This window comes from Camelina sativa, chromosome 11 (genome assembly GCF_030686135.1).
Source record: "Camelina sativa cultivar CO46 ecotype springtype chromosome 11, ASM3068613v1".
NCBI classification, from domain to species: Eukaryota; Viridiplantae; Streptophyta; class Magnoliopsida; order Brassicales; family Brassicaceae; genus Camelina; species Camelina sativa.
This window is the reverse complement of record NC_141890.1, coordinates 2,501,959-2,514,585: the sequence shown is the minus strand read 5'-3', so window position 1 is coordinate 2,514,585 and position 12,627 is coordinate 2,501,959. Positions and strand designations below refer to the sequence as shown.

The 12,627-nt window shown below is 38.0% G+C and overlaps 2 protein-coding genes, 1 long non-coding RNA gene and 1 pseudogene across 11 annotated transcripts; 2 read left to right on the top strand and 2 right to left on the bottom strand.

The window, feature by feature from the left end:
• Positions 1–32: 32 nt before the first annotated feature.
• On the bottom strand, positions 33–1,289 carry LOC104721252 (uncharacterized). The gene is made up of 3 exons (XR_756953.2): positions 1,156–1,289; positions 776–906; positions 33–676 (listed from the first exon to the last, which is right to left on the bottom strand). It is a non-coding gene; the product is annotated as an uncharacterized LOC104721252 (long non-coding RNA).
• Positions 1,290–2,154: 865 nt separating this feature from the next.
• Positions 2,155–3,828, top strand: LOC104721250 (homoserine kinase pseudogene; annotated as a pseudogene). The gene has a single exon (XR_015572453.1). The product of XR_015572453.1 is annotated as a homoserine kinase pseudogene (transcript).
• LOC147933563 (monosaccharide-sensing protein 2-like) lies at positions 3,188–6,803 on the bottom strand. 7 transcript variants are annotated; one of them, XM_087475334.1, is made up of 7 exons: positions 6,543–6,777; positions 6,362–6,420; positions 5,887–6,037; positions 5,137–5,703; positions 4,112–5,052; positions 3,833–4,020; positions 3,188–3,740 (listed from the first exon to the last, which is right to left on the bottom strand). In XM_087475334.1, exons 3-7 carry the CDS (start codon positions 5,963–5,965, stop codon positions 3,296–3,298), a joined length of 2,220 nt encoding a protein of 739 aa, XP_087331460.1. In that variant the 5' UTR covers positions 5,966–6,037; positions 6,362–6,420; positions 6,543–6,777; the 3' UTR covers positions 3,188–3,295. The 7 variants fall into 7 exon arrangements, with proteins under 7 accessions (XP_087331460.1, XP_087331464.1, XP_087331461.1 ...); XM_087475338.1 differs by having other exon boundaries at positions 6,248–6,420; positions 6,543–6,717; XM_087475335.1 differs by having other exon boundaries at positions 6,520–6,707.
• Positions 6,804–8,723: 1,920 nt separating this feature from the next.
• Positions 8,724–12,122, top strand: LOC104721249 (calcium-dependent protein kinase 5). Of its 2 annotated transcripts, none has more exons than XM_087475339.1 (8): positions 8,724–9,189; positions 9,454–10,298; positions 10,397–10,540; positions 10,630–10,782; positions 10,872–10,987; positions 11,083–11,250; positions 11,334–11,558; positions 11,660–12,122. In XM_087475339.1, the coding sequence occupies exons 2-8, from the start codon at positions 9,557–9,559 to the stop codon at positions 11,768–11,770; spliced, it is 1,659 nt and encodes a 552-aa protein (XP_087331465.1). In that variant the 5' UTR covers positions 8,724–9,189; positions 9,454–9,556; the 3' UTR covers positions 11,771–12,122. The 2 variants fall into 2 exon arrangements, with proteins under 2 accessions (XP_087331465.1, XP_087331466.1); XM_087475340.1 differs by having other exon boundaries at positions 8,775–9,189; positions 9,483–10,298.
• Positions 12,123–12,627: the final 505 nt, after the last annotated feature.

Genomic DNA, 12,627 nt, shown 5'->3' with positions numbered 1-12,627 from the left:
TACTATCCAATCCTTCTAGTATAGTAATTGGATTCATTAACATTCATAGATATTTATTCAAAATTTGGGGTTTTCACTTGAGTAGTAGTAAGAAGTTACAATCATTGAACACAGTGAGAGTTATCTATATAAAACTAGCAATAGAGATTTCCACAATAGCCTAGGTAAAAGAGAAATGATGGTGGATTTATTTTGATAGACCTCCATAAACAAATGGTAAGCGATTGAATATGACACCTGATTGAGTTGATTGAGTTATAAGATGAGACACATGTTTTGTTTCCAACAAAAGACACTTCCATGAAAAAGCACATGAGGATTTAGCTTCTTCGTGTTAAGCAAGGAACTTCGTTGATAGTATTCCTTAAATACTCGATGTAATCATCCATGTTTGTGTTTCCCTCTTCAAATTTTGCTAATATTTCCGCTGCTAATAATTCCTTGTTGATGTGTTCAGTTGTAGTAGCTACTGGCGGACGTACTGCATATATTATTGAGGACAAGCAAAACGTCACTGTTATCACAGCAACAATGGATACTAGAGAGACAATCCACCAATCTTTAGGTGGGACGTATTTGTGTGTAGGCAATGATACTTCCTGGATAGGCAATGATACTGCATTAATAAGGTTGAGTGGCGCACACGGACAAACACATCCGGAGGAATGAACATTTTCTGAAAAATACACAACAAGGACTAGTAACTACAAAGGGTGAGACAAACAAACAAACACTCACACAAGAAAAATATAGTAGTAGCCTGCCACAACTAAACCTGCTTCTTTTGTAAAGTCCGTAGCTGTTGCATGAGACACGACTAAAATCAATAGTCCTAGAAACCGTCGGCTTGTGTACAAGAACGTTTTGGTACGTCGTAAACATCTTTCAAAATCAACCATGGTAACCCTATATGAACATATAAAACAATGGTGTTGTAAGAGATTTGCTTATAACTCCCACAAATTCTCATTCAAATTAATAATCTAATTACTCAACTACACACATAACTACAACAATTAGAGATCATTCTAACCCTGATCAGTTTTTTTTTTGTTTTTTGTTTTTTTTTTTGTCGTGAGTTCTAATTGATCAGCTTCATACACAAGATTGCTACAAATCAGATACAAAAATGCTACAAGAGAGAAAACTCCATACCAAAAACGAGAAGAGCGATTGGCTAGAGTGTAGGTCCGATGAAACCTTCTCGACGAGGAAGAAGAACATAAAATTTAAGAGAAATCAAATGCCTAATAAACAAATTGTTTAGCCTCAGAATTCGGGTAGTCCGTTCGGTTCAAACCAGTTCTTTTCAGTTCCGGATAGTTAGGAGAATTTAGTTTCTAGATAAGATCAGGTTCGTCGGTTATATCTCTCGGAGTCTCGGTCATTTTGCTCAACGTATATGGGAGACAAAATGTAACTCTATTTAACTATGTGCAAGCAAGCAAAAGCCTAAACCGAGCTGTAATCATCAACCGGACGATTCCAAAGGTACCGGTTGAGTTTGGTTTTTTAATAGGTTGGTTAGTGATGGCTTATTAGCAGTGTTCAAGAAAGCGGTCTAGGCGGCCGCCTAGGCGCCGTCTAGGCGCTAGGCGCTCAGCAGACGCCTAGATGACCATCTAACCCGCTTAAAATTACATACATTTTATTTTAATATTTATTTTTGATTTTTAAATTACATATAATTAAATTATTATGTTTTATATCTATATACGTAATTATAAACATTTATATGTTGTTAATATAACTTAAATAAATGTATTTTTCTTATCGTTGTTTATAATTTATAAATTTTTTATTTTTATAACATATATTTTAATATAATTATATATATAATGTTTTATGTTGGAAACGCCTAAACCGCCTAAAAACCGTCTAGGCTCCGACTAAGCGTTCTAGGCGCTAGGCGTTGGGTCACCACCCAGATACCGCCTAGCGCTTTCTTGAACACTGCTTATTAGTGATTTGCCTCAGGAAAATATTGAATAATTTGGTAAATGGATCTCCACCTCAATAGTCACTACTACTCACTAGATTTTGAAAACATTTTATAAACCCTAACAAATAAACCTTAAGATTAGGTTAATCATATTGTTCATCTTGGTGTCTCCCTTGTTATTGCGATTTGAAGGTTTAGCTTCAGTTCCATCAATGGCGACCCTATGTTTTCAATCTCCTTCAAAACCCATTTTCAACTTCCACCCAAAAACCAAACCTTCAAAGTCTTTAATCACTAAAGTCATCACTAAAGTCATCTTTAAACCCAGAGCCACCGTACAATCACAAGGCCTTGTCATCGCCACCGAGCCAGAACCAGTTTTCACCTCCGTCAAGACTTTTGCTCCGGCGACTGTTGCGAATCTAGGACCAGGCTTTGATTTCTTAGGATGCGCCGTCGACGGTCTCGGTGACCACGTCACTCTCCACGTGGATCCCTCTGTCCGTAACGGAGATATCTCAATCTCTGAAATCACCGGAACCACAACTAAACTCAGCTTTGATCCACACCAGAACTGCGCCGGGATCGCAGCTATGGCGACGATGAAGATGCTTGGGATCAAATCTGTTGGTTTATCGTTAGCTTTGCGTAAAGGTCTTCCTTTAGGGAGTGGTTTAGGTTCCAGTGCGGCTAGTGCCGCCGCAGCAGCTGTGGCAGTTAACGAACTATTTGGCCGGAAGTTAGGAAACGACGAGCTTGTTCTCGCCGGATTAGAATCGGAAGCGAAAGTCTCAGGCTTTCACGCTGATAACATAGCGCCGGCGATTATGGGTGGATTCGTTTTGATCAGAAGCTACGAGCCGCTTGATTTAAAACCTTTGAGGTTCCCATTAGAGAAAGATCTCTTCTTTGTTCTCGTTAGCCCTGATTTCGAAGCTCCAACTAAGAAAATGAGAGCAGCACTAGCCAAAGAGATTCCAATGGCTGATCATGTTTGGAACAGTAGTCAAGCGGCGGCGTTAGTGGCTGCTGTTGTGGAAGGTGACGTGGCGAGTCTTGGGAAGGCGCTTTCGTCTGATAAAGTAGTGGAGCCGAAGAGAGCACCCTTGATTCCGGGGATGGAAGCTGTGAAGAAAGCTGCTTTAGAAGCTGGAGCATTTGGTTGCACCATAAGTGGAGCTGGTCCAACGGCGGTTGCGGTTATCGACACGGCGGAGAAAGGTTATGAGATCGGAGAGAAACAGAGAGAGAGAGAGAGATAATTATTACTGCACAAAGTAAATAAGACAACAACAAATCCACATGGAGATGGAAAACATTACACAAACTTGATATCTCAAGTCTTCTAGTTTCTCAGTCGACTTTAGCAGCTTCAGCTTGTCTAGCTCCAAGAGAGAAGAACTCAGTGATGACTTCAAGTGGCATGCCTTTAGTTTCGGGGACTTTAATGAACACAAAGACCCATGAGATGCAACAGACGATTGCGTACATTCCAAACACACCAGCAAGTCCAACGGATTTGAGCAGCACAGGGAGACTGTAGGTGACGATAATGTCGCATATCCAGAAGGTGAGTGCGCAAATGGCGATGCAGATTCCGCGGACTCGAGTTGGGAAGATCTCTGAGCAGAGGATGTTTGGAGCCGGACCAAAACCCATCACGAAGAAACAAAAGTAAAGCACGACACTTACGGTTGATAAGACCGCGTGCACTATGCTGTTCATTTGAACTATATTCGAGACTACTAATACCAACAGAGATGCTATCAAGATCGGTATCGTGGTGAGAAGCAAGGTCCTGCAAGAAAAAGAAAACATTTCATTAGCTTGTTTTGCTTTGTATGTATTGTGAATGAATCAAAATCAAAGGAAGTTTTCAGTTTTAACTACCTTCGACCAGATAGATCCATGAGCCTCATTGCAACAGCTATGGCAGGTAACATCACAAAGGTTGTCAATGCACTTATAAGTAAGGATGCAGAAGAAGAACTAATCCCCAAGTTTGATAGTAGAATCCCAACACCCGCCTGCTCGAGGATTTGAGGTGTGTAGTATAGAACTCCATTGATGCCTGAGAACTGCATTGTCACAAAAAAAATACACAAAGTTACCATGCAGATTCTTTTTATGTGATTCACTAAGTTTGATGTCGTCTCTATCTTAGATTACCTGCTGAAGTATTTGAAGTCCGACTCCTACGACTAACGCACGTTTGACTCCAGGATCTTGAAGATCATGCCAAATTGACCCTTTAGGTGTTTCCGATGGATGCAGCATAGCAGGACCAATTGTGTGTTCTCTGAGAAGGTCTTTGGAATAAAGAGCTGGTTGGCTAACCAAAGCAGATGCTTGTACAAACTCTGAGTCACCAGTTGCACCACCTCCAGGTAATGAAACAATTGAGCCACGTCGAGATCCTGGGAAACCTTCTTGATGCAAGTATATCCGCTTAAATCCACCTTCTTTCTCCCCTGATTCATCTTCTCTTTCAGTCCATTTCCATGCCACTTGCCATCCACCTCCAATCCCCATACTACTCGCTCCTTCCCCTTGAGCTCCCTGCACTTGACTTCCATGTCTGAAGGTAGAAAGAGTACCATGAGCAGTGTGAGGCATGTCTTTCTCCATGCTTGTCGTTTGACGTGAGATCAACGGAGAATGAAGTTCATCATCAGAATCATCTCCATGGTCGGATGGATAGTCCTCACCTTCTCCAACAAGATTCTCTTCATCCCAATCTTCATGTCTTTGTTGGTTCCCTCCCACACTGAACATACTCCCAAAATGAGGGAACAAGGCACTCCTCATGCTTCCAGTTTCCGGCATCTTTTCGTGAACGCTCCCAAACAGTGTGACAAGAGGATCAATCAATGAGCCTTGCCTCTTGCTCATTGTGCTTCCATGGCGAGACAAAACACTCACAGTGCTTCCTCCTTTGACTGGCCTAGCAACCCAACTCAGCCCTTCTTCTGCACCATACAACTTAATCTGATCCTTATCTACAGCTATATCATGATCATCAGTGACTTCATCAGCAGGACCGATTATATATTCCTCTATGGTTGTTTCACCTCCAACTCCAAGACCCTCAACCAACAAAGCCATCTCACCTAATCATTGCCACATAAGAACATTCAATAGAAAAGAACTTGTTCACTGAAAAAAATTAGAATCAGAATGATCTAAAGACTAACCAGACACATCTTCCCGACCACGTAGTCTCTGTAGTACCCGCTTTGCTTCAAGCATTCGGCCTTTGCTTACGAGCCACCTTGGAGACTCAGGCAAGAAGAAGACTGTGAGGAAGAAAAAGATAAGGGAAGGGATGAAAAGGACACCAAGCATCAACCTCCAGTTAGGAGATGGCATCAACGACATCCCGAATACCATACAGTAAGATAAGAACATCCCTCCAGAGCCAGTGAACTGCGGAAGCGTATTCAAGAGACCCCTTATCTCAGGAGGAGCAGTCTCGGATATATAAATAGGAACAAGTGTGACCACAATACCAACCCCAAATCCATCTAACAACCTTCCTAAGAGCAGAACATAAACGTTGGGAGACCATAGCATCACTAGAGAACCAACAAAGTAGAGAATTGAGGACAATATTAGCATGGGACGGCGACCAAGCAAATCAGCTACACCTCCGGAGCATGTTGTAATCAGAGTAGCACCAATAAGTGACATGGCCACAATTAGACCTTCCACTGATGGATTACTCTCCAAATTAAACTCCTTTTTAATGTACAACACAGCTCCTGCAGAGTCCCAATTAAAGGTTAAAATCCATCACACAAAAGCAAAAGAGATCAAGCTAAAAGGATGAAACAGAATCTGTGAATTGTATCAAACACCCCATCAAAAAAAATCCTTTCTTTCTTCGATCCTACAGACAGAATTATGGATTCGAACATATAATAAACAACCAAAACCAATCTCACCTGCAATTGTGGCGTTATCCCATCCTTGTAACAAGTTGCCAACAGCAGCAGCAACAGCAACAAGTACAGCTCCACTCATAATTCCCGTCTTATCTTTAGCGAATTTCGAAAAACAGAGTCACTGGCCAACGATGAGTGAGACAAAACCCACCTGAAAAATCGAAATCAGACACAATCTCACTGGTGAGCTAAAAAGATAAACAGAGAGAGATAACACCAAAAAAAAGCATGACCTAAGACTATAACAAACCCTTTAGTGACGTAAAAAGATACAGAGGAGTTCTGGAAGAAAGATAAAAACAGAGGTAAATAAATAACCCACAGATGTCAAAAATCGAAACTTTGAGTAAAATTTGACTACTTTTTATTATTATCTCTTCTTCCAAGTAGAAGAGAAGAGAAGAGAAACCAAGTCAAATGGAGAGAATATGATATATATAAGAGAGAGAGAGATGGAAAACTAGGGTTTGCAAACTTGGAAAAGGAGGCAGAACAAGCCACTATCAGTGAACCGCTGCTGCTTCAATGGCGTCACTACGCAATCAAAAAAAAGCATTTTTATTTATTTTCCCTTTTGGTTTAAAAATTTAAATCAGAAAAAAAAAGAAAACGAAAGCTAGATTTCGAAATAACCGTGAGAATATAAAATTGATTACTTTTTTTTTTTGTGTGTGTTTTGCGAAAGGACTGTGAACAGAGAGACAAGCCTATGGGATAAGTGACACCTGCCTCTTTGCTCCTGTCCTCTCACACCACGTATGTCTATTGTATATGCTCTCTCTTTCTCTCTCTCTCTATCTATCTATCTATCTATCTCTCGTGTTTGCGTACAGAATCATTTTCAGAGAGTTAACACCAATAAACCTATTAAATTTGTCATCTTTTGGATTTGGGTCCACGAGTTTGTAACATCAGTCATTTATTCACCGTTCAAAACTTCTAGAGTTCAAAATTCTCGACAATGTTCTTCTCTTTACCATATTGGGTTGGCATTCATGAAGTAAAGGTCCAAACTTTTAATAAATTAGGGACATCTAAATAGCATATGGTTTTAATTGTATTTTCTATATTTATTAAATATCTGATACAATTAGAATAAAACATAGTTGTAGAGGTGGGTATAATAAATTTGGAGTTCGTATGTAGTAGATGTGTCTTCAAAACCTATGAGTTTTATTGTCGGCATGATTGGGGAAAATGATTGGTACTTGCTTTTGTAAATACGAAGAAAGATAAGGATTGATTTCTGAAATCTTAGATCTATTTCGGAGTATAAGAGAGAGATCAAATATCTGAGCTATGTAAGCATGAGTTGAGTTTTCTGAAAATAAAGTTATTGTTTAAAGTAAAGTTTAGTTTGTTTACATCCGGGAAAGCATCTTCAAATCATTTCAACTTTACATAATTAATCAAGAAAAAAAAATGCAATAATGGAGAATATTGTCCAAACACAATGAGACACTTTAACTTGTTTAATCGTGAGTCGTATTCGTATGTTACAAATATAATGATTAGTTTTATTTCTTCACTTTGCTAATATTTTTTCTCTTTACAGATTAAAAGGGAAGGAAAGAAAAAGGAATGCATTTATATTGATGATTGGTAAATTCGTTGTACGTGGTAATTAATAACTTTCAGAAGAAAATATCTTAAAAGTGATATTATTTATAAAAAAAAGCATCTACATAATTGGTTATATGAATATATTTGACTCTCATAAGTTTTTAGATATTTTTCCGGAAATGAACGTACAAGGACACTGTATAATAAGCGTTACGAATGGGACACACACACCACATTAATATATACAAACACGAAACAGAATCTTTTTACATAGACTGGCATGTGAATGCGAATATATAAAGATTCTTGTCCACATCATCATTAATCATCATGACATGGTTTCTTAAACTTCCGTAGAATAGAAGAAACGGACCATTTCATTTATTTTTGTTGGACATCACGGACCATTTCATTTGTGTTCACTGGTTCGACATCGAGAGATCTAACAGGAGAGTTTGGTAAGAAATTAGCCAGCAAAATGATATAATATATATATATATATATATATCCCAAAATATGTGTTTGTTTGGGTGAAAGTCTCCAATTTGATACAGTCCGTCAGTCGTGTGAAGGTGTCGACTTCGATAAATCCGAGGGTTTTTTCATTCAAAAATTCGGGTTTTGTTTCTTCCGTATCACTAATTTGAAACTGAAAGTAACATTTTATCATTGGGTCTAAAGTCTAAAGTCTAAACAATACAATAAAACGGCCATTATGGTGTGTGATGTTTGTATTTGAGTATTGGGCCAGGTCAGTGGATAAAAGGCCCAAACACAAACCGAATGGTAGATGACCCGTCTAGTTTTTATGTGTCTTTACTTTGAATTGATTTATATATCAATCAATTTAACGTAAACCCTTGTACATTTTAATCTGCATTTCGACATACTTCATTGTGTGTGTTCAATCAAATATAGTGAAAGTGGAAAGATTCCTGAAAGCAAAAATTATAGAGATTGTGGTGTTACACTAATATATGATTGCGATTGTCTCGCTGTTAAACTCGATAGGGATTTTTGTGAGCTTAAAAAGTAAAAAGTACTAAAAAATGATTCCAAAATAGTATCCAACATTATGGTTTTTTTTCCTCTATAATAAGTATAAATAATATGGTGCACCACACCACCACTCCAATAAATCAAACGACAAACATAACAACAAGAAGAAGAGTGCTGGATTGTGCAGGTCAATGGTCATCGTCATCGACTTATTATAATTCGAATACTCAAATTTTGATTATCCAACAAAAAGAACTAATAATATTCTCATGTACAACCTTTCTAATTTTTATATAAAAAATAAAAAAAAACAAATATTCTCATGTATCGACCAAAAGAGGAACTGGTATTAATAATTCAAAAGTGAAGAAGGTGAGAGGAAACCGCGGAGAGAGAGAGAGAGAGTCAGAGAGGAGTAGCTGGTGAGCACTAATTAAGGGCAAGGACCTTTCTTCGCTCAATCGCCGCCGTAAACTAAAGCCATCACATTCTCATCCAACGAATCTTATTTATCCGACCAAACAAAACTAACTAAAAAAAATCTATTTTTTTTAATTCATTTATTTTATTTTATTTTACTTCCATCTCGAAATATAAATTGTTCTTTATAAAATAGTATTGTAGCTTCCCCTTTTTTTGGTCTACTAAATTTTACTTTCTCCTTTTAAGTCAGATTCCTAATCCATTCATTCTTTCAGTCTTCTTCCTTCTCTTTCGCCGTTCTGAGTACTTCTACTACTGGTAAACTAGATCCTCTTTTCCCTTTTTGCTTTTGTTTCATTCTCTCTTGTTTTTGTGATTCTTTTATCAAAGATCTCCATTGAAACTTCTTCTTAGCTCTTCTTGTGTTTTGTCTTTTTATTTTCTCGTTAGTTTGACTATTTGATCTGATGTGGGTTTTGCGTCTTCTTTACTTGTGATTGTTAAAGTTCGTTACTTTTTCTTTCTTCTAGTTTAGCTTCTGAGATTTGTTCTGATTATTTCAAGGTTTTGACTTTGTGACAGTGTTTTTTCAAAATCATATATATGAACAGTTCCTTGGATGAAGAACCACAGATAGTGAAAGTTGCTGTCTTTAAACTAGGATTTGGTCAATTCCCATTGTTTCATGGGCAATTCATGCCGTGGATCTTTGAAAGACAAAATCTCCCAAGGCAATAACAATAAGCCTGAAGATAGTCATAACTCTAAAACATCTGCTACCAACGTTTCTTCTAGTTCCGACGACCATTCTCCTACCAACAACAACGCTGCAGAGAAAGACAACAACGACAGCAAAAATCCAGCTCTTGTTATTCCTTTAAGAGAACCAATCATGAGGCGTAACCCGGACAATCAAGCTTACTATGTTCTTGGTCATAAGACACCAAACATTCGTGATTTCTATACTCTTAGCCGTAAGCTAGGACAAGGTCAATTTGGAACGACTTATCTATGCACAGAAGTTGCCACGGGGATTGACTACGCTTGTAAGTCCATATCCAAGAGGAAGTTGATCTCCAAGGAAGATGTTGAGGATGTTAGAAGGGAGATTCAGATTATGCACCATTTAGCTGGTCACGGTAATATCGTGACCATCAAAGGAGCTTATGAGGACTCTTTGTATGTTCACATTGTGATGGAGCTTTGTGCTGGAGGTGAATTGTTTGATAGGATTATTCAGAGAGGGCATTACAGCGAGAGGAAAGCTGCTGAGCTTACTAAGATCATTGTTGGGGTTGTTGAAGCGTGTCATTCTCTTGGTGTTATGCATAGAGACTTGAAGCCTGAGAATTTCTTGTTGGTTAATAAGGATGATGATTTCTCCCTCAAGGCTATTGATTTTGGGCTATCTATCTTTTTCAAACCAGGTAAAAATGTTTGAAAGCTTTTATATAGTTAATGGTTGGCTTCATTATTTAGTTAAATGAAGCTTTATTTTGATTTCTATATTCTTGTGATTTTTCAGGGCAAATATTCACTGATGTTGTTGGAAGTCCATATTATGTTGCTCCTGAGGTTTTGCTCAAACGTTATGGGCCTGAAGCTGATGTGTGGACTGCTGGTGTTATACTCTATATATTGCTAAGTGGAGTCCCGCCTTTTTGGGCAGGTAAACACGTTAACCCGTCTCTTAGTTCTTTAGACATAACCAGTCACCTGAGTCTTGATATGTGTATTGTTTTGTCTTGTTTGAATCAGAAACTCAGCAAGGGATATTTGATGCTGTGTTGAAGGGATATATCGACTTTGAGTCTGACCCGTGGCCTGTGATATCTGACAGTGCTAAAGACTTGATCCGTAGAATGTTATGCTCCAAGCCTGCAGAACGGTTGACCGCTCATGAAGTCTTGCGTATGTGTTCACATAAATGGTTTACTTATAGCAACAACTGAACAACATTAGACTTATATCTTTGTGTGTTTATAATCTTTTTTTTTCAGGTCATCCATGGATCTGTGAGAATGGTGTTGCACCAGATCGAGCACTTGATCCGGCTGTTCTTTCTCGTCTCAAGCAGTTCTCTGCAATGAATAAACTAAAGAAGATGGCTCTGAAGGTTAGTGATTTTGTGCTTAACCCCTCTTATCTTCTATGTTCTCTGCTGCACTTCTCATGAAATTGTTTGTGTTGTCTTTGTTTTGGGGTCATCAGGTTATAGCTGAGAGCCTCTCGGAAGAAGAGATTGCTGGTTTAAGAGAAATGTTTCAGGCAATGGATACTGATAACAGCGGTGCAATCACTTTTGATGAACTCAAAGCTGGCCTGAGAAAGTATGGGTCTACCTTGAAAGACACAGAGATCCATGATCTTATGGAAGCGGTAAAAATCTGACCTTATTTTGCTAAATACACTGACAATGAAGTATATTGTAGGTTCTAATGCTGAACTCTTGTATTGACCAGGCTGATGTGGACAACAGTGGGACAATAGATTACAGTGAGTTCATTGCAGCGACTATTCATCTCAACAAACTGGAGAGGGAAGAGCATCTTGTCGCTGCGTTTCAATACTTTGACAAAGACGGAAGCGGTTACATAACAATCGATGAGCTGCAACAAGCATGCGTTGAACATGGCATGGCTGATGTTTTCCTTGAAGACATCATCAAAGAAGTTGATCAAAACAATGTAAGCCTTACATTAACTCTGTTCCACAATTCTCTCTGGACTAATAATGTTGAGGTATCATCTCATAAAAAGTTCTTTGGTTTTTATGTTGGTCCGAACAGGATGGAAAGATTGATTATGGTGAGTTTGTGGAGATGATGCAAAAGGGAAATGCTGGTGTTGGAAGAAGAACGATGAGAAATAGTCTAAACATTAGCATGAGAGACGCGTAGAGGCTGCTTTGTAATCTGCTTGTGCAATTGTGACTGCAAAAATGTTCTTATTCATGAGATTCACTATCTCAATGCTCACTACATAGAAGGTGAAAAAAAGAAGAAGATCAAACCGGATTCATCGCTGAGGAGGGTTCGAGCTAATGTTTAACGACTGTGTGATTAATCATCAAGTAGCTTTGGAGGTTTTGTTTGTTTTTTACCCTTTTGTTGTTTGTATGTTTATTATGGCTATTGTTGGAGTTAGTGAGTCATCTTCAATTGTTCAACTCTGTTCACTCTTGTATTTGAAAAACAAAACAAAAATGTCTTTGTATGTTGTGTGATTTCTAAGCAATTTTACTTTGAAAAACTCTTTCTTTCTTTCCAGACGATGACGACCCTTCATCAATCTCAGACTACACCACTTTTGATTTTGAATTGTCTATGATGTGGAAGATGATGAGCTAGCGAGTCTCAATCATGTAATCAAAGTGCTTTTTCTAAGTAACCTGTATTTAAACTCAAATAAAACCAAAACTCAAGGCTGTTCGAAAACAATCATTCATTGGCTACAATCTGTAATTGCAACATATAATACCAAAACCATTTAATATAATTTACATAAAAACAATAAATTCTGGCACTTCTCATATTCACATGCTTTGTAACGCCGCAACCTTTAACATATACTACTATTTCTATTAAATTATTTTGGTCTCATTTATAAATTTATCATATTACTTAACCTCTTTTTGATATTGTCACATTGGTTAGCTTCGTTAAAAGAATCATCTGTTGTTTGAGCTAAATACGATCATTTTTGGGGTCAGATTACTCAATTCTTTTTAATAGTACTATAAACTAATCCACCCCCG

Excerpts from the sequence above, each read along its gene's own strand:
- LOC104721249 (XM_087475339.1), top strand. The coding sequence starts at position 9,557 with ATGGGCAATTCATGCCGTGGATCTTTGAAAGACAAAATCTCCCAAGGC. Across the intron at positions 10,783-10,871 it reads GACCGCTCATGAAGTCTTGC|GTCATCCATGGATCTGTGAG; the intron begins GTATGTGTTCAC and ends TTTTTTTTTCAG. Across the intron at positions 11,251-11,333 it reads TCCATGATCTTATGGAAGCG|GCTGATGTGGACAACAGTGG; the intron begins GTAAAAATCTGA and ends TGTATTGACCAG.
- LOC147933563 (XM_087475337.1), bottom strand. The coding sequence starts at position 5,965 with ATGAGTGGAGCTGTACTTGTTGCTGTTGCTGCTGCTGTTGGCAACTTG. Across the intron at positions 5,053-5,136 it reads TGGTCGGGAAGATGTGTCTG|GTGAGATGGCTTTGTTGGTT; the intron begins GTTAGTCTTTAG and ends GGCAATGATTAG. Across the intron at positions 4,021-4,111 it reads GACTTCAAATACTTCAGCAG|TTCTCAGGCATCAATGGAGT; the intron begins GTAATCTAAGAT and ends GTGACAATGCAG.